General features: G+C 36.9%; 1 protein-coding gene across 1 annotated transcript in view; it reads left to right on the top strand.

Annotated features, from left to right (window-relative positions):
• The first annotated feature begins 1017 nt into the window (after window positions 1-1017).
• EXO1 (exonuclease 1) overlaps window positions 1018-19500 on the top strand; it is a 30595-nt gene continuing 12112 nt past the window's right edge. Inside the window, exons 1-9 of the mRNA XM_043962562.1 lie at window positions 1018-1103; window positions 2138-2311; window positions 8352-8471; window positions 8935-9058; window positions 10227-10364; window positions 10879-11091; window positions 12537-12724; window positions 13436-13532; window positions 16311-16533. Of these exons, the coding sequence (XP_043818497.1) occupies window positions 2151-2311; window positions 8352-8471; window positions 8935-9058; window positions 10227-10364; window positions 10879-11091; window positions 12537-12724; window positions 13436-13532; window positions 16311-16533 (1264 nt within the window). The 5' untranslated portion in view covers window positions 1018-1103; window positions 2138-2150. The remainder of the gene's footprint in view (window positions 1104-2137; window positions 2312-8351; window positions 8472-8934; window positions 9059-10226; window positions 10365-10878; window positions 11092-12536; window positions 12725-13435; window positions 13533-16310; window positions 16534-19500) is intronic.

The following is a 19500-nucleotide window of genomic DNA, read 5'->3' as shown; positions in this document are numbered from 1 at the left end:
ATTAAGAACAACTTTCCCAGGTTCCTGACGAAATCACATTCATGTAGCTGCCCCATTAACGTGTGACATCGTTGCAGATACATTCAGGTCCTGAGACTGTATAATTGAAGGTATAGTCTTAGTATACTTTATGTAGAGAAGCAGCAGCGTATAGAAAACAGGATTTGAAGATAGGGACACCTGGGTTCAAGTCTCCCACTGACAGTATTTTCCCAAAACTAGCTACTAAATTATAGATGGTTTAAATGTGCATATACAGTATTCAGGGACGTGCTGGAGCCAGCTCCAGCCAGCAGTCAACTGTTCAATTTTCAAACACGACAAATCAAGGCTTAATTTATTATTTCGTTGATTTTGTTGAAAGTGACAGAAAAAATGTTAACGATGAATATTAAACTTAAAGGTGCGTCCTGTTCATTTTTTCTGAAGAACCCATTGTTAAATTTACCAACCAGCACACAGGACTCTAGATGGAGAAGTGGTATACAGTGGTTCACCGAATCGTTTTTGTTTGTTTGTTTCTTTCTTTTTTATTCCTCTTCTTAAAAAAAAAAACAACAACACAAAAAAACTAAAACTAAAACTAAACACAAATGAGCCACAGCAGGTTCATCTTTAAATCAACCCACCTTCATCCAGGCTTCATCTACTCTCTTGACCAGGGTTGTGCAGAGGGACTACAACTCCCAGACACCCCACGCACCTGAAAACTACAATTCCCAAGAGGCCACTCTGGTTCTTTTAGGCGCGTTAATTTACCCCACAGAGATTAAATAATGCCTCCTTCTGGCCGAGGTAATATCTCCCCTGACTTCCTCCAGGTAGCCTAAGTCAATCGATAGAAAACCGATCCAGGTGAGCCGGCAGAGAGGAGGGGAGATTGACAACAGAGAAGTGACCCACGGGAGGCGTGAAGATATGCGTGCGGAGAAACTAGAACCTGACTCGCCGCCGGAGCCTCGACGTCACCTCCGTTAGGGGCGGTACCCCTTTTGCTCTGGACGCGCGTAAATTGAAAGTGGGCCGTGGTAATTTGGCGCCTACTTGTGAATCTCAGCTGAGCCGGGGCCCAAACCTCGGGTCCGGTGCTGGGGCAGCGGGAGGTGAGAGACAGGAAACGAACCACGGGCGCGAAGGGGGACTGCCTGGTCCCCGCACCCCGGGATGGGGACGGGGACGGGGACGGGGACGGGAGCGAGGGCAAGGGCAAGGGCGGGAGCCAGTCCCGGTAACTTGGTCCAGCCTGGAATGCCTTACTGTAGGGCCCTGGGCCTCAGAGGTTCGGGCCGGGTCGGGGTGTGTAAATGCAGGCCTGGTGACCCAGTGCATAGAGCACAGGACTTGTTGTCAGGAAGACCCGAGTCCCGATCTAATCCTGTGACTTGGGGCAAGTCACTTAACTTTTAAGGGTTGGGAGGGATCTAATGAGACAAAGCTCTGTAGAAACCGTAGCCATCCGAGTCCCAGCTATTGTTATCGTTAAATGCAGAGGGTTCCTTTCACCGAGGTGCCCTCCCCTCAGTGGGGAGGAGAGACCCATCAATCAAGCCACTGATTGTTGAGCTTTAGATGCCTTAACAGGAGGCATCCTGACAAAGAGGAAGCAGCATGAGAACTATGAATATAAAATTAGGTGTAATATGCAATCTATAAGTATATGTGAAATAAACTATATGTACAAATACAAAATGGAATTTATCACAATACTTAACCTGCAGCTATAGGAGAGGCAGTCTGGCCACAGAGCTCAGGAAGACCTGAGTTCAAAGCCCATCTCTTGACATACTGGCTGGGTGACCTGAACAAATGATTTCACTTCTCAGTGCTCTGGACACCTCTCTAACACTAGTTGCAGAGAAAGTTCCAACCTGCACTGCTAGAGTTTCCTCCTGGGCTCGTTCAATTTAACAAGAAAATCCTAGAACCAGTCCTTATCCCTGTGTAGAGCCTGATGGGAAAAGGGAAGCCCATTTAACACATTTAAAAGTTGATAGTTTTCAGAAGTCCAGGAAATAAATTGTTTTTTTTAAATGGCAACCAGACTTCCATCTTGTGTTCTGTGAACTTTTTTGTTAAGTACAGTATGTATTTTTAAAATTTTTCCATGTTTCAACTTTCTTCTTTTTTTATCATGCAGTATAACTGGTAGAATGGGGATACAAGGTTTGCTTCAGTTTATCAAAGATGCTTCTGAACCCATCCATATAAAGAAATATAAAGGACAGGTGGTAGCTGTGGATACATACTGTTGGCTTCACAAAGGAGCCTTTGCCTGTTCTGAAAAGCTAGCCAAAGGTGAACCTACTGATCAGTAAGTATGAATCAATCTACTTTTGTAATTATTGGTTATTTCTTAATGATATATGATGATATTATTTTCTTTAAGGTGTAACATTGAATGGGCATTTTGTTGAAGGTACCATTCTCCTAGTCTTGCTTGAATCTTTGATATCATCATCAGCTCTTCCTCTTCACTCATTCTACATTTCCAGTATATTGCCAAGTCTTGTCTTTTCTATTGTCATAACATCTCTCATAAACTGTACTTTGTCTCCATTCACACAGTTACAACCCTAGATCAAATCTTTTTTGTTTGTTTGCTTGGTTTTTTTGGTTTTTTCCCCCATTTATTTAGAATTTTATTTTTTTCCCAAATTACATGTAAAAATAAGTTTTAATGTCGATTTTTAAAACTTTGTGTTCCAAATTCTCCTCCTCCCTCCTTCCTCACGCCCACCCCCCCCCCCTTTAAGAACTCAAGCAATTCAGTATAAATTATACATGTGTAGTCATGTAAAGCATTTCCACATTAGTCAGGTTGTGAAAGAAAACAGGCAAAAAAAACTTTAGAAAAAGGAACTAAAAAAATTATTCTTCAGTTATATTCAGAGACCATCAGTTCTTTCTATAAAGATGGATTGCATTTTTTATAAGTCTTTCAGAGTTTTCTTGGATGATTGTATTGCTAAAAATAACTAAGTCATTCACAGCAGATCACCTTACAATATTGCTGTTATTTTGTATACACAGTACATTTCACTTTGCATCAGCTCATGTAAATCTTTCCAGGTTTTTCTAATAGCATCCTGTTCATCATTTCTTATAGCACAATAGTGTTCCATCATAATCTCATCCTATAATTTGTTCAGCCATTCCTCAATTGATGTGCATCTCCTCAAATTTGAATTCAACTTTTTGGTTTTTTTGTCTCTTTGGATACCAACCTAGTAGTAGTATTACTAGATCAGAGTATGCATGGTTTAATAGCCCTTTGGCCATAGTTCCAAATTGCTCTATAGAATGTTTGAATCAGTTTATAACTTTACCAAGATTATATTAATGCCTAGATCAAATCTTTATTACCTCTCACCTGGATTACTGCTGCTATTGTAACTGGTCTCCCTACCTCAAGTATCTCCTCAGGCTAATAATCTAGCCTTCACTCAGTAGCCAAAGTGATTTTTCTAAAGTGTAAGTCTGACCATGTCATAAAGCTCAAGAAGATCCCTATTATTTCCAGGCTCAAATATAGAGTCCTCTGGCATTTAAAACTCTTCATAACCTAGCCCCTTACTACCATACCAGTCTTAATTAGACTTGACCCCCTTCTATAAATTCTTCAGTTCAGTAATACAGACTAACTTGCAGTTGTTCAATATGACAATCCCATCTTCATGCTGGCTGTCTCCCATGCCAGTAATGCTCTGCTCCCTCATCTCCACCTTGTAATTTCCTTGGCTACCTACAGGATTCAGCTCAAACCACACCCTTTGCAGCACTACTGTTCCCTAATGCCTTCCCCACTCAGATTGCCTTCCATTTAATCTATATGTCTAGTATGTACATTTTATCTTCCCATTAGAATTATATGCTTCCTGAAGACAAAGTCTGATTTGGCCTTTCTTTGGTATCTCCAGTGCCCAGCACATAGTAGCACTTAATAAATGCTTGCTGATTGACTATCAGAAAAGGATTATTTTCACTTAATACAGTATTAGAATTTCTCATAAAACGTGAGGTATGTAAAGGAAGAATGGATACTTTACTTGTACTATTCCAATTGAATGTCCAACCATTCTTTGCAAGTTGTCTTCTTGCCAATGTTAGTTGTAAGTACTTAAAATTTTAATTTGAGTATTTTCTTTGCTACCATTAGTATTTCTTGCAATATTTTGTTAAGTTAGGAATAAAATTAATTGTTGCTAATGAACATCAAAAGTTTCAGTAAAGCCTCTTTTGTAATAGAGTCAATAAAATCTATAAATAATTTCTAATTCTGTTTTCTAATCCATTAAAAGTTTTCAAAAGCTAAAAAATAATACTTGCTAACTCCAAACTTTACCTTCCACTCACAGTCTCCCATGTTCATAACCTTAGGATGATCTTTGATTCTTTCCGGTCTTTTCACTTGTCACATCCAGTCAGTTAACAGGTCCTGTTCATTTCATCTCTATAACAGCCTATTCTATTTGTCACTGTCTCCACTATCTTGCAGACCTTCATTACCTACCTTATGTTTCTAGTTTTTCTCCCTCCTTCCTCCAATCCTTCTGGCCAAAAATAATTTTTCTTTTGCAAAGATCTCTGCACAAATGTCTTCAGTATGCTCCCTATTCCCTACCAAGTAATGTTCAGATTCCTTGTTCAGGGCATGAAAGATTAAAAACCTTCCACAATATAGCATCATCCTACCTTTCCAGTCTTGTCTTATATTAGGTTAGGAAAGGAACAAGCATTTATTAAGCACTGACTATGCACCAGGCTTAACGCTAAATTCTTTAACTCCACAGCACCTACCTTACCTATGAGGTAGTTGCTATTAGTATCCTCATTTTACAGTTGAGGAAACTGAGGTAGACAGTAGTTAACTTGCCCAAGGTTACACAGCTAGTAAATATCTGACCCTGATTTGAACTCGGGTCTTCCTGACTGTGGACCTTAGCTGCCTCTATTATTGTTCCTCTCCATGCCTTTGTTTCCTTGCTCAAGATTTTTCTCATGTTTGGAATGTTCCCCTGTTGAACCTACATGTTAAAAATACCTTTTCTAGGAAATCTTCCCTGATCCCTTACATAGGACTTTGGTTTCGAAGTTCTCTACTATGCTTATAGAATATAGGTATCTGTTTGATGTTTTATCCATTTATTAGACTTTCAGATTTACAAAGATCATTTTTTATTGTTCAGTTGTGTCCAACTCTGCATGACTCTATTTGGGGTTTTCTTGGCAAAGATACTAAAATGGTTTTTCATTTCTTTCTTCAGTTTATTTTACAGATGAATAAACTGAGGCAAACAGTTAAGTGACTTGTCTAGGATCATACAGCTAATAAGTGTCTGAGGCCAGATTCGAACTAAAAAAGATGAGTCTTAGGGGCAGCTAGGTGGCACAGTGGATAGAGCACCGGCCCTGGATTCAGGAGGACCTGAGTTCAAATCTGGCCTCAGACACTTAACACCTACTAGCTGTGTGACCCTGGGCAAGTCACTTAACCCCAATTGCCTCTCTTAAAAATAAATAAATAAATAAAAATTTAAAAAGATGAGTCTTCCTGACTCAAGACCTGGCGCTCTATGCATTGTGCCACCTAGCTGCCCAAATACAGAGACTATGCTGTAACTAAGTTTGTCTATCTACCATCTTGCACTCTTCACATAGTAGGCCCCTAATGTTTGTCTAGTGTATTGATGATTCCTTTCCCTTTCCACCTTTGGAGTGAAGGTGCTAGCCAAAAGAAAAGGCACAAGATAACATGAAGCAACAGTAGGTATGAATAATCCAGAAATGTTGATAATTTTCCAAGGAACAATAATTCATATGTGATAATCCAGTAACATGAAATGAATTTCAAGATCCCCAAAAGGGCTTTAAATGAAACATCAAAGATCACTTTCTGTGTTTTACTGTCTTTCCCATTAGCAGCACATTACTATGGCAAATTTGTAAGCTCTTGCCCTATCCCAGACCACTAAGAAAAAGAAGCCTCTGAGCTTTAATCTGTGAGGGATTAGTTTTTATTGCTTGGGAATTAATTAGGCAACAAAAAATGAAACCAATTAGGGAAATAGGTAAGTAGAAATACAGATGAATGGTCTTAGATCGAAGCTTAGTCTATTTTCCTTTATAAAACTCTCCAAATCCCAAACTGCCTGCCAGGCCAAGAACTAACACACCCAAAGCTGAACACCAACCACATGTTTCTGAAATCCTCTCACCCACGAGAGCCGCCACAGCTAAGTTTAACAGCCAGAGAACCCCAACTTCCGTTCCTGCCCTCACTTTTAAGTCCGTGTACTGGAAGTTCTCCTCCCCAAAAAAGGAGGTCCTTCAAAAGCTGCTCAGTAGCATGCGCAATCTCTCATGATTCAGCTAAAACTTCCAATAAGCTGGATTTTCTATATCTTTACCACAAATAATTTTTACCACAATATATATTGATAAGCAAAGAAACATTTGACAAAGGTAGCATTCGTGGTTGCATCTCTCAAGGAATCTTGTTTGATCTTAACATCATATATGGGAGATATCTTGTTTGAAGAATGCCTTTAAAATTGTTTTATTCCACCACATTGGATGTTTTGTTTGGGGTTTTTTTTGGCCAATAAACAGAGTTGGTAGGATCTTTTATTTTCTGTACTTTGCTTGTATGACTATGAAGCTGTTAAGAGCTGTGGAAAATTGTCCACAAAAAAACATATCTGCAAAGCTAACTTTGATATGTACATGGACACATTGAGAGAGGCAGCATAATACGGTGTCAGAGCATTGAAATGGCAGTCAGGAGAGGCTTCAGTTCAGTTTTCATTTCTAATGCTTACTAGTTATCTGGCAAGGTATAAGTTACGTCTCTGAGGCTCAGTTTTCTAGTTTATAAAATGGGGGTAATGATACCTACTTCATAAGTTTGTGAGGATAAAATTAGATAATGTGTATTAAACATTTCACAGACCTTGCTGTTTCAGTTGTGTCTGAATCTTTGTGACCCCATTTGGGGTTTTCTTGGCAAAGATTCTGGAGTGGTTTGCCATTTCCTTCTCCAGCTCATTTTACAGATAAGGAAACGGAGGCAAACACAGTTAAGTGACTTAGCTAGTAAGTTTCTGAGGCTGGATTTGAACTCAGATCTTCCCGACTCCAGGCTTGGCACTCTTATCCACTGTGCCACTTAGCTACTCTCATTTATCTTTTGTTTCTTTAATACCAATCTGTGGGGTTTGGTTTTGTTTGAGGGGAGGTTTGCAGGGAGAGATGGGGAAAGCTTATATTTGTTGAGATAACTTCAGTCCCTAAGTGCTTTTTAAATTACATTCAACAATTCAAGTCAACAATCATTTATTTAGTGCCTCCTATGTACCAGGCAATATGGTAGGCTTTGTAGATAAAAAGATAAAAATGAAAACTGTCCATGACCTCAAGGACATTACATTTTGCTGGGGGAAACAACCTGTACACAGTTAAGTAAATATAAAGTACTTTAAGAAAACAGAAACTAATTGGAGGGAGTGCATTAACAATTGGGGGATCAGGAAGGGCTTCATATAATAGATGGCACTTGAGTTAACCCTTTAATGGAACTAGGAATTCCAAGAGGGAAGTAAAGGTGAGAAAGAAGATCATTCTACACTTGAAGTACATCATGTGCAAAAGCACGGAGGTGGGAGATGGTATGTTGTGCGTGTGGAACAGCAAGTAAGCTAGAATGGCTGAAATAAAGCATTCTTAGGGGAAGTAACAGTAAAAAAATAGTCTGGCCCAGGAACAGTTTTATATGCGTATCTGGTAAATTGCAGCTGTTCTTACTATCTTCATTTATTTAAGTGCCATTTCTGCTTCCTCATATAACTAACTCCTATAACTACTTCCTCCTATAATACCTGGCATATTGTATTAAAATGATGTTTTCCACTGTCTTCAATGATTATATATGCCAACAAATGTGTTCCATTTCATGTGGAACAATCTAGTTTAGTTAACTTCTAGCTCTTTCCATGTTCTTTTCTTCCTTTACTTCTTTTCAGTTTTAATGTTATGCAAATGAATTTGTAAAGCATAGTCTTTTGAGTAAAAAGCCTTTATTTTCTTTGCTTTTTTCCCTTTTCTTTCTTCTTTTTCTTTTTTTTACGGGGCAATGAGGGTTAAGTGACTTGCCTAGGGTCACACAGCTAGTAAGTGTCAAGTGTCTGAGGTCGCATTTGAACTCGGGTCCTTCTGAATCCAGGGCTGGTGCTTTATCCACTGTGCCACCTAGCTGCCCCAGAAGCCTTTATTTTCAATAATATTTGATATTTATATATGTTTTCAATCTTAAGGCTAACAATGTATGTGCTAAACTATTTTTTTTCTCTTCACAGGTATGTAGCATTTTGTATGAAATTTGTAAGTATGCTCCTGTCTCATGGAATCAAACCCGTTCTGGTATTTGATGGCTGTACCTTACCATCTAAAAAAGAAGTAGAAAAGTCTCGAAGAGAGTAAGTTATTTCCTTTATCTTAGTATTTCCTTTTCTCTCTGACCATAAATTCATTTATTTGCCCAATTTTGATTTTGGGAAACTTTGTTGTGGTTGTCCTCTATTGACTGAGCTTGATTCAATTCGAAATTAGGCAATCAATAATTGAACAACAAAATTGCCAGAAATAGCAAACTATTCATTGTGGAAGATGGTTGACTAATTTAGGGTCTTGTTTTTTTCCTTGTCTGACAGAAAGATGACATCAGGAGATTTCTTTTTTCCCCTGAGATACATAAACTATTGTAATTAAAAACCTTTTATTAAGTGTCTGCTATTTGCAGTGCTATTGTGCTTTTTTGAGACATACTTAAGAAATATAAGACATTGTACTTGCCCTCAAGTTGTTTTCAAGTTGTTGCACATATCATATGCTGGTGTAATTAAGGTTATCGAAAATGGTTAATATTATGTTCACCTGCAGAAGACGTCAGACCAACCTTCTAAAGGGGAAACAGCTCCTTCGCGAGGGAAAACTTACAGAAGCCAGGGAATGCTTTGCCCGTTCTGTCAATATCACACATAGCATGGCCCACCAAGTAATTAAAGTAAGCCATAATGTTTATAATAAATGAGTTATTATGCTGATTTAATGTTAAAATTAACTATAAACCATTGGAATTTGTTGGAGGGTGAGTGTAATAGAAAAGAAGATAAAAAATGTCCTGGGAGCATCCTGTAGGAAAGAACTCTTTTAAGAGACTTTCAAAGACAGGTATCCAAGGAAGAAAGAAAATTGATTTAACAAACATCTATTAAGCCCCTGATTTGTGTGAAGCTCTGTACTGTGCAATAAAAGTTACAAGGACCAATTAGAGTTATTATACAAAAATTCTGAGAATTAGGATAAAGCTTGAATGAAATGGAATATTTTTGGAGGCCTGCTTGTCCCATTGAAGAAGGCTCTGCCTGGAGTCTTGTGCTCTGGGAAAAGAGTGGGTCAGGAAACTCCTTTTATCCACTTATTTTGTTTATTTATTTATAAGTTGGATAATTAGAAAGAACTTTATTTTTTTAAAAAAGTGATTTCCAGGGGACAGCTAGGTGGCACAGTGGATAAAGCACTGGCCCTGGATTCAGGAGGACCTGAGTTCAAATCTGGTCTCAGACCCTTGTCACATTTACTAGCTGTGTGACCCTGGGCAAGTCACTTAACCCCAATTGCCTCACCCCCCAAAAAAAAAGCGATTTCCTTTTTTCCTCAAACATATATATTGCTTTCTTTTCTTTTCTTTTCTTTTCTTTTTTTTTAGTGAGGCAATTGGGGTTAAGTGACTTGCCCAAGGTCACACAGCTAGTAAGTGTTAAGTGTCTGAGGCCGGATTTGAACTCAGGTCCTCCTGACTCCAGGGCCGGTGCTCTATCCACTGTGCCACCTAGCCGCCCTATTTTCTTAATTATTGTTGGTAGAGAAAGGGAAAGAATTTCCTTCTACAGACACCAAATAAGGAGAATTTCTACTCCAAAGGAAACTGTCTCAAAAATTACAACTTCATTAACATCTAGACTGATAATAAAATGGTCTTATGTGTGATAGGAGTTATAGTTGATATACTACTGTACAACTATGTACAGTACAGTACAGCTCCCTTCTAACTTAAAATCATCTATTATAGCTTGAACACTGAATTTCTATGCTTATTGATACAGTCAGTATTACAAACTAGGTAGGTTCGTGGTACCTTGCTCACTCTTCATATTGATCTCTTTGTTTAGGCTGCACGATCCCAGGGAGTGGATTGCATAGTTGCTCCCTATGAAGCTGATGCACAGTTGGCCTATCTTAATAAAACTGGGGTTGTACATGCTATAATCACAGAGGACTCTGACCTTCTAGCTTTTGGGTGTAAAAAGGTATTTCAAAATTCATCCTAAGATTTCTTTTATTGTCTTGGTTGATAGTATAGATATTGAAGAGAACTACTTGATTTATTACTTGCACTTAAAACATTTATATAGAATGTTAATGAAGGAAGTTCACAATATGTCTTTGTGTTTAAAATTTTTTTGTTATTTGCTTGAGAATTTGTATAATTTTGGTGCTTTTCCAGTAAATCCTCAAGATTTGAGATCTATTATCTTTACCTCATGGTGCTTTGTGTTCTTTAAAAATGTCTTCACATATTTTATTTAATTGTCACAATAATCCTGAGGTAAGAGAATCAGTATGGTGAGATTTAAGGAATACTGGATGAGTCAGAACATCTGGATTCTAGTTCTAGCTAAGGCACCAGCTGTGAATCCCTAAGTAAGTCACTTCTGTCCCTCAGTTTCCCTTTCTGCATTTTAGTGGTATTGTGAATGAGGTTTAAATAAGAAAAATGGCTGTTTGAGAATTAACAGTTTTCTTCCTTCCACCTCACTTAAGGTGATTTTAAAAATGGACAAGCTTGGAAATGGATTAGAAATTGATCAAGCTCGACTAGGAATGTGCAGGCAGCTTGGGGATGTGTTCACAGAAGAAAAATTTCGTTACATGTGCATTCTGTCAGGCTGTGACTATCTCTCATCACTCCATGGAATTGGTTTAGCCAAGGCATGCAAACTACTAAAAATAGCCAATAATCCTGACATTATAAAGGTACTCATCATTTTACTCAGTTCAAACTTTGTTCTCTGAGGCTAGTTTTTTTTTTTTCAGTAATAGAATAAACCAATTGGAGGAAGATAAATTTGAAATGTTCCAGTACATCTGAGAGGCATTGTAGTGTGCTGCATAGAACCTTAGCATCACACTTCCTGGTTTATAATAATATATATCAATTTTCATTTTTTGTTTTTGTTTTTTATTGGGCAATGGGGGTTAAGTGACTTGCCCAGGGTCACACAGCTAGTAAGTGTCAAATGTCTGAGGCTGGATTTGAACTCAGGTACTCCTGAATCCGGGGCCGGTGCTTTGTCCACTGCGCCACCTAGCTGCCCCCATTTATCAATTTTCAATAGGTAATGGTCTTATGTACTGGAATATCCTTTAGAACATGGTACTGCATTTTTCTAAAGCTTCAGATTCATACATTATCTTTATCAACGTAATGCATCTCAAATTAGTTGTCAAGAACCTCTTAATGTTTTTAATATTAATTTATGCCTGAGTATGAGATGAAGTATTATTTTCTGTTTTCAAAAAATGGGCTATCCAGGGGCAGCTATGTGCGCAGTGAATAGAGCAGCGGCCCTAGATTCAGGAGGACCTGAGTTCAAATTCGGCCTTAGACATTTGACACTTACTGGCTGTGTGACCATGGGCAAGTCACTTAACCCCAATTGTCTCACAAAAAAGGGGGGGGGGCTATCCAAACTGAAAGGCCTAAATGTAGATATTCTGTAGAATCAAGGATAGAATTGATTCTTTTATAATTACAAATCCTTAATTGTCTTTGCAGTTTTTTGTTGCCTTTATAAATTTGTTCATTTTCCCCCAAAACAACTAAATTCATCTGTCTCTTTATCCACTAATATAGTTTTACTATTTAAGACAGTGCAAATAATCTTTGGGGAATTCAACAAAATAGTTGACCATCCTTAGCCTAAGAGCTTTTGAGAGTAGAGATTTTTAAAATATATATATATATTGGGGCAGCTAGGTGGCGCAGTGGATAGAGCACCAGCCCTGGATTCAGGAGGACCTGAGTTCAAATCCGGCCTCAGACACTTAACACTTACTAGCTGTGTGACCCTGGGCAAGTCACTTAACCCCAATTGCCTCACTTTAAAATATATATATATATGTTTATTGAAGAAATGGAAACTAAGGGTAGCTATTATTATTTTGACATTAGTTTTCATCAATATTTTGTTATTGAATTGAGAAAGAAAGGAATGAAATAAAGCATTTTATTTCAGTTTACATTCTTGTACCTTAGTAGACAGTCATTTAATCTTATCTGTCTGTAGCTGTTTATGCAGGAATAAACCAATATTATTTTCTTATCTTTCCTAGTTACAATTAAATACAGTATTAGAACCTCAGAGGTATTGTTTTCTTGTTTAGTTGAAGATGAGTAACATTTTGATATCTATTATTAGGTTATCAAGAAAATCGGGCATTATCTTAAGATGAATATAACAGTTCCAGAAGAGTATATCAAGGGATTTATTCGAGCCAACAACACTTTTCTTTATCAGCTAGTTTTTGATCCCATCAAAAGGAAACTTGTTCCTCTTAATGCCTATGAAGATGACATTGACCCACAGGCACTACACTATGCAGGGCAGTATCCTTTGTGAACCAAATGGTGGAATTTCACTATTTCTTTCATCTATACTTTTATGGTAATGTTTTCATTGTAACATTCTAGCATAAGAGAAGTTAGGTCTTAATTTTACTTTCTTAATACATAAATCTTTTATTTTTAAATCTGTTTTAGTTACTCTTTCAGGGAAACAGTTTAGAGGAAACTTCTTTTATAAATAATCGCTTCTCAACAGCTGCACATAAATAATTTTTACATTTACTTGGAGTTGGATAGGTAACATTTTTTAAAATGAAGACTAATGAGAGTAATATCATGTAATCCTGGTGTCATTGACATAGTTCACACATATCAAAATCGATACTGGTTTTATGGCAACTAAGGTGACCAAGAGAGGTATTTGAGGGTGTGGGATACAGTAGGAGAGGTCACATTCACCTGCCTGGACTGTCCTTTTTCATTCAGGAACCCTCAGATACCCTGTCCTCCAGGGCTCTAGAACCTCCGGATATCCTTTCCTTCCTGCCTTCTTCATCCCACTCATGTAAACAAATGAACAAGAACTTGGCATAAGAATTTGGTGATATTGTTGTGTATACTAAATATGTGATTTTTGTCATATTTATAGATTTTTCAGTTAGTCAATGCAGATAATATCCCCTATTGCAATGTAGAATTCTCTATAGTAGATAATGAGGTTCAATGATTTTCCTTAATCTGATTGACTTTTAGATATATTGATGATACCACTGCCTTTCAAATTGCACTTGGTAATAAAGATATAAATACAATGGAACAAATTGATGACTATAACCCAGATACTGCTACGGTAACTTTTTTTTTTAGTACTTTGCAAAAAAGTAGATTTCAGATACATTTCTGGAAGTGTACCATTGTCTTCATTTGGCAAATATTTACCAAACTAGATCTTAATTTTGAATGACAGTAAAAAGCTTTTGGTTTTTTACTGTAGGGTTAGAAGTGAACAACTTTCTTTGCTTTGTTACATGTTGTTTTTGTAGATGTTACATTGTCTATCCACAGGGAAAAAAATAACCTTAAGGCACTATATGGTTATATTTTACATTAGCAAACATGTTCATGAGATCATTTTTTATTTGGGTTTATGCTATACCACAGTTGTTTGGGTTTTTGTCTTATCCTCATCTTGACTTCTTTGTTGATATTTAATACTCTTGATCTAACTACTTTTTGGAATTTCCTTTGTCTTCTGTAACTTTCTCCTTTGCTCTTTCTCCTGAACTTATCTGACCAGTGAGCACTTAGCACAGTACCTGACACATAGCAGGCATTTTAAAGATGGTGGTTGATTGACTGGCCAACTTCTGTCCCCTTGACCAACCTTCTTATTTTCACTTCCAAAAGATGTTTCCTACCTATATTACTTTTTTAAGTGAGGCAATTGGGGTTAAGTGACTTGCCCAAGGTTACACAGCTAGTGTTAAGTGTGTGAGGCCAGATTTGAACTCAGGTACTCCTGACTCCAGGGCCGGTGCTCTATCCATTGCGCCACCTAGCTACCCCCTACCTATATTACTTTGATCTATATATTAATTTATTCAAGACTTAAATCTTTGTTCTCTCCCTTCTCATCTCTGCCTCTTGCTTTCCCTGACTTCCTTCAAGTCCCAGCTAAAATTCCACTTTATGGAGGAAACCTTTCCCAATTCCCCTTAGTGCCAGTGTTTTTCCTTTATTGATTATCTTCAATTTACCCCATATGTATCTTGTCTCCCCCTTAGACTATAAGCTTATTTGAGGCCAGGCATCGGGTTTTGTGTTTCTTTATATCCCTCTCACTTAACATGGCCAGGCACACAGTGGACACTTAAATAAATGCTGTTGACACACTGATTTGACTCCCCTGCAAAATGAGGAAGTTGGATTAGATCAGGGCTTCTTAAATTTTTTCCACTCATGATCACTTTTTTGCAAGAAAAATTTTTATCCGACCCCAGGTATATAGGTATACATAACCTTTTACTGTTGCCAAATTTTTTGTGGATCTCCCCCCCCCCCAACACACACACACACACACACACACACACACACACATTCAGTTACACAACTCAATTTAAGTTTAAGAAGCTTTTGATTAGATGATCTTTAGAATCTTTTCCAACTTCAGCTCAGTATTGTTATTGACATTTGTGGGGCTTAAAGTTACTTAAGACTGACAAATTTATAAGGACATCACGGAGCATGGTGTCTTTGAGTAGTGTAGTTTTACTAGAGCCACAAGTATTCAAAAATCCAGAATTCTGTTCTTCCTCTTCTTCTTCCTACATGTATACCAAGAAAAAAAAAATTCTTTGTCATTATATATCAGGCCATATAATTCTTCTCTTTTTACACCTCCAATCAAATAAGCTCCACCACATCAGTCCAGATTTATCTTTCTACATTTTAACCTTTTGTCATAAATACTTAATCATTTTTTGTCAATAAAACCCTCATGCTATCTGGATCGTGAAATTTAAAACTAAAAAACACCTTAGAAATAATCTAGTTCCGACCCCTAACTTTACATATGAGGAAACTGAGGCCAAGAGAAATAAACTGACTATTGACTCATAAGATAAAAAGTCTAGATTTGGCTTGGAAGGGACTTTAGAAGTCATCAAATCCAACCCCCTCAATTTTTAGATAAGGAAAATTCACATAGCTAATAAGTATCTAATATAGGATTCGGACCCAATCTTCTTGTTCCTAAGACCAGCACTCAAGCTACTCCTCCACACTGCCTCTAATTGCCAAACTGGAATGCAGTTCTAAAGTTGCTGACCCCTAACCCAGTGCTCTTTCTACCATATCATGCTGTGCAACCATCCTATATAAATAATAGTTTGGGAAACTATTATTGCACTATTTTAAGTCATTCTCCTAGTTTATATACATTGACTGACCTGCTAAGTTGTCTTCTCTTACACAATATGTATATATTGTCCTACGAGAATCTTTTGTTTAATAGTGGAGAATAGAAATATACCATATGCGAATTTAACATGAATTACACTTTTATAATTAAAATATATTTTTTAACCTAAACCAAAGTCTAGAAGAGGAAAAGCTGATACACATATGTTGTTTTATGATGTTAGTTTTCACAAGGATAAAATAAGCATATTTTGAAGTCTATTCCAAACTGAATTTAATGTTTAAGTAGTGGCTTGCTTATCACCAGAAAATTATTAAAATGCTGTCATAGTTCATATTTTATCTAAATCATTCTTCAAATTAAAAAAAAATAACATTTTCAGGGAATCTTTTTGCAGTAGCACTTATGAAAAGGTTTTCTTTAGGCAGGCCTGTTCTTCATTTCTTAGAGATGAGCAATCAAGGTCATTTATACTTCATTGAAAAGAACCAGACTTAGGAACACAAGTTATTTAATGGAAAGTGTAGGGCTGCCAAAGTAGAAAATGTCAATAGAGGGCAGATGTATCTTCAACAGCTGTTCTTTATAAAGGTAACTTATCAAATTTATGTACTTCATATGTATGATTTATATTGATTAGAGAAGGAAATTAAGTTGACTTCTCCCCTTCACATGGGTTTTGTGGTTTTTTTTTTTTTAATTTCCTAGCCTCACCAGTCAAGAAGTCAAGGGTGGAATGACAGAGCTCCTAGTCAGAAGTCATTGAATGTGAATAGCATTTGGAATAGGAACCATTGCTCTACACCTAAATTAGATGTTGTTTCAGATACTTTACAAGAGAGATGTACTACTGCAGGCACTGAGAGAATTATTAGTACTAAGGGCCTAAATCTTCCAAAGAAGAAGCTATTTATAAAAAGACTAAGAAGTGGTAAGTATTTTGCTTTTGTGGAACATTTCTGAGAATAATATAATAATAGTACCAGAAAGCCTCATTGATTTGTTTTGGGGGTTTTTGTAACCAGTTACTTTTCAGTTGGTTGAGATTGTTTTTTGATGTTTTAACTTTACATTTTAAGCCCCATATCCTGTCCTTTCCTGTTTTCTTTCCTTGCGCAATTTATACATATTAACCATATAAGCAATTAATTAAATCCTTTTATATGACTTTTACTTTTGTTTTATAAATCTAAGTAACAAACTTATTTAACTACAAGCCAATATATTAACTTTATCACTGTTTGACCCTGAGTCTTCCTCATTTATTGTAATCTCCTTAAGGACTAGAGTGCTTATCATAGATAAGCAGATAGTAGGTACTTAATAAATAAAATTTGGAGGTGCGTTTTTGGGTTAGGTCATCCTTATTTAACTGGTTTCCCAAAACTTTCATATTATATACAGGCACAGACACACAGAGGCACAAACATATGCACACAATGAGAATAGCTATTCAGATGTTAGTTGACTCTAATAAAAAATAATCCAAATACAATTGTTTAGATTTTAATAATGTCTATACCCTGAAGTTATTGTAAAATCATAGAATCTTAGGGTTAGGAGAGAACTTAAAATTCACTGAATTCAGGCTTCTGCCTAAAGCAGCAGTCCTCTACAGTTATCCTGTCATAAAAGTCATCTATGAACACTTGAACACTGACAATATCAGGAAACTATTTTGAAATAGCTGTTTCCATTTATACAGAGTGGGCCAAAAGTCACAAGTATTTAATAACTACTTTATTTTTTGTTTTTAATTTACAATATCATAGCATCATATATGGTATATATAGAAAATGAATTTACATACATTTGAAAAATCAAATCTCATAAATGACCAAAAATAAAAAATAATTTTCAGAAAGTTATTTAAACATTAGACCCCTTTATGACTTTTGGCCCACCCTGTAGATGGCCCTAATTGCTAAGTCCTTTCCTTATATTGAGCTAGAATCAGCCTCCTTGTAACTTAAAATTATTGGCTCTGGCTTTTCCTTCACAGAATTAAACAATGTCTCACCCCTCTCCATGTTCAGATATTTTAAAATAGCAATGATGATTTGTCATATCCATACCCTTTTCCCACTTTTTACCTAACTTTCAGAGCTTGTCTACACTGGTATAAGCAATAAGGGATAAAGGGAAGGAGCAGTGGGAGATCCGTGTTCTTCATCTCTTCTTAGGCCATCTTTTTACTGATTCTAGAGGCCAGGTATTCTCTTATATTACCAGAGCTTCTTTTTTTTTTTTTTAAGGGCAACGGGGTTAATTGACTTGCCCAGGGTCACACAGTTAGTAAGTATCAAGTGTCTGAGGCCGGATTTGAACTCAGGTACTCCTGAATCCAGGGCCGGTGCTTTAACCACTGCGCCACCTAGCCTCCCCATCAGAGCTTCTAACCTACCTCATTCTCTTTCCCCAGAGGATTTAAATGACAAAAGAAAAGAGAGGAGAAAACTTGTATATCCTTTTTCCATTAGAAAAGTAAAAAGCTTTCATACTTGTTTGAGGATGGAATGTAATAGTAATAATAGCTAGCACTTATGTTGCGTTTTAAGGTTTGCAAAGCACTTTACAAATATTATCTCTTTATCCTCACAACCACCTGAAGAATTATTGTTCTATTGTTCCCATTTTACAGTTGAAGAAATTGAGGGCAGACAGGTGACCCTTTAGGGTCACAGTGTCTAAGGTTGTATTTTAACTCAGGTCTTCCTGACTCCAGGTCCAGTGTTCTATCCACTGGGCTGACTGCTGTCTGTCTCCTGTAAAAGACAAAACTGAGATTTAGTTACTGTCATTAATTTGTTTTTGTTCCTGGTATTAAGTTGAAAATGCTTTCTTAAAGGTCATTGGTGATAGTCCAGTCACCAAATCCAATCGCTTTTTCTTAGTTCTCATCCTTGATACTTCAGCAATATTTTACACTGTTGGTCACCACTTCCTTTCTTCTCAAACTCTTCCCTTAGCTTCCTTGATGCTGTACTCTCACCTGGTTTCCCCACCTCTGATTATTCCTTCTGACTCCCATGGTTCCTCTTGTTTTCTTCCTACATTCCTAGTTGTATACTAGACATTATTTAGATGTTCCACTAAGGCCTCAGATTCTTCCTCTTTCCAAACTGTCTCTCAAAGGCTCCAAACTTCATATGTCCATTTTTTACTCTTTTTCTCAGTCACCAAATCCTGACAATTCTGCTCTTCTACACACTCATGTATCCATTTCTTCTTTTGCATTCCCATTACCCCTGCTCTGGCTAAAGTCCCCTTATCCCAGTAGCTTGGATTACTGTGAACTTCCCTTAACTGATTTTGTTAAGTCATAGAACATCAGTGCTAGAAAAGATCTTGGCAGTCATCTAGTCAAACTGCCAGATGTTACAGATGAAGAAACCAAAGCTCAGAACAGCTACATGATATAGATCATACAGCTGGTGTCTCATCCCATATTCTAACCCAGATCTCCTGATTCAATATCTAATGCTCTTTTAACTACATAACATAGCTTCCACTTTTTATAGTCTATCCCACAATCTGTTGGCAAATTAATATTCCTAAAGCATAGTGCTAAGCTGTTTTACTCTTTTATTTAAAAAAAAATGTTACTCAGTGTTTTCAGAATAAAGTCTAAGGTATTACCTTGACCTTCAAATTTTTCCATGATTTAGCTTTCACCTATATTTCCAACTATTCAATTATATTCAACAAACATTTATTAATCCCTTAGTATATGCTAGGTGCTAAGAATACAAAGGCAAAACCAAAATAGCTCCTAGCCTAACAATTTCTTTCTTTGCCTCTTCTATTCTCTCTGCCTAGAATTCTGTACCTTTTCCTATCTGTCTAGTACAAATCCTACCCAGAATTCATGATGTAGCTTAAATGCTATCTCCTCTTT

This window comes from Dromiciops gliroides, chromosome 4, assembly GCF_019393635.1.
Source record: "Dromiciops gliroides isolate mDroGli1 chromosome 4, mDroGli1.pri, whole genome shotgun sequence".
Lineage (NCBI taxonomy): Eukaryota > Metazoa > Chordata > Mammalia > Microbiotheria > Microbiotheriidae > Dromiciops > Dromiciops gliroides.
The sequence above is the reverse complement of the archived record's forward strand: the minus strand, read 5'-3'. Positions and strand labels throughout refer to the sequence as shown.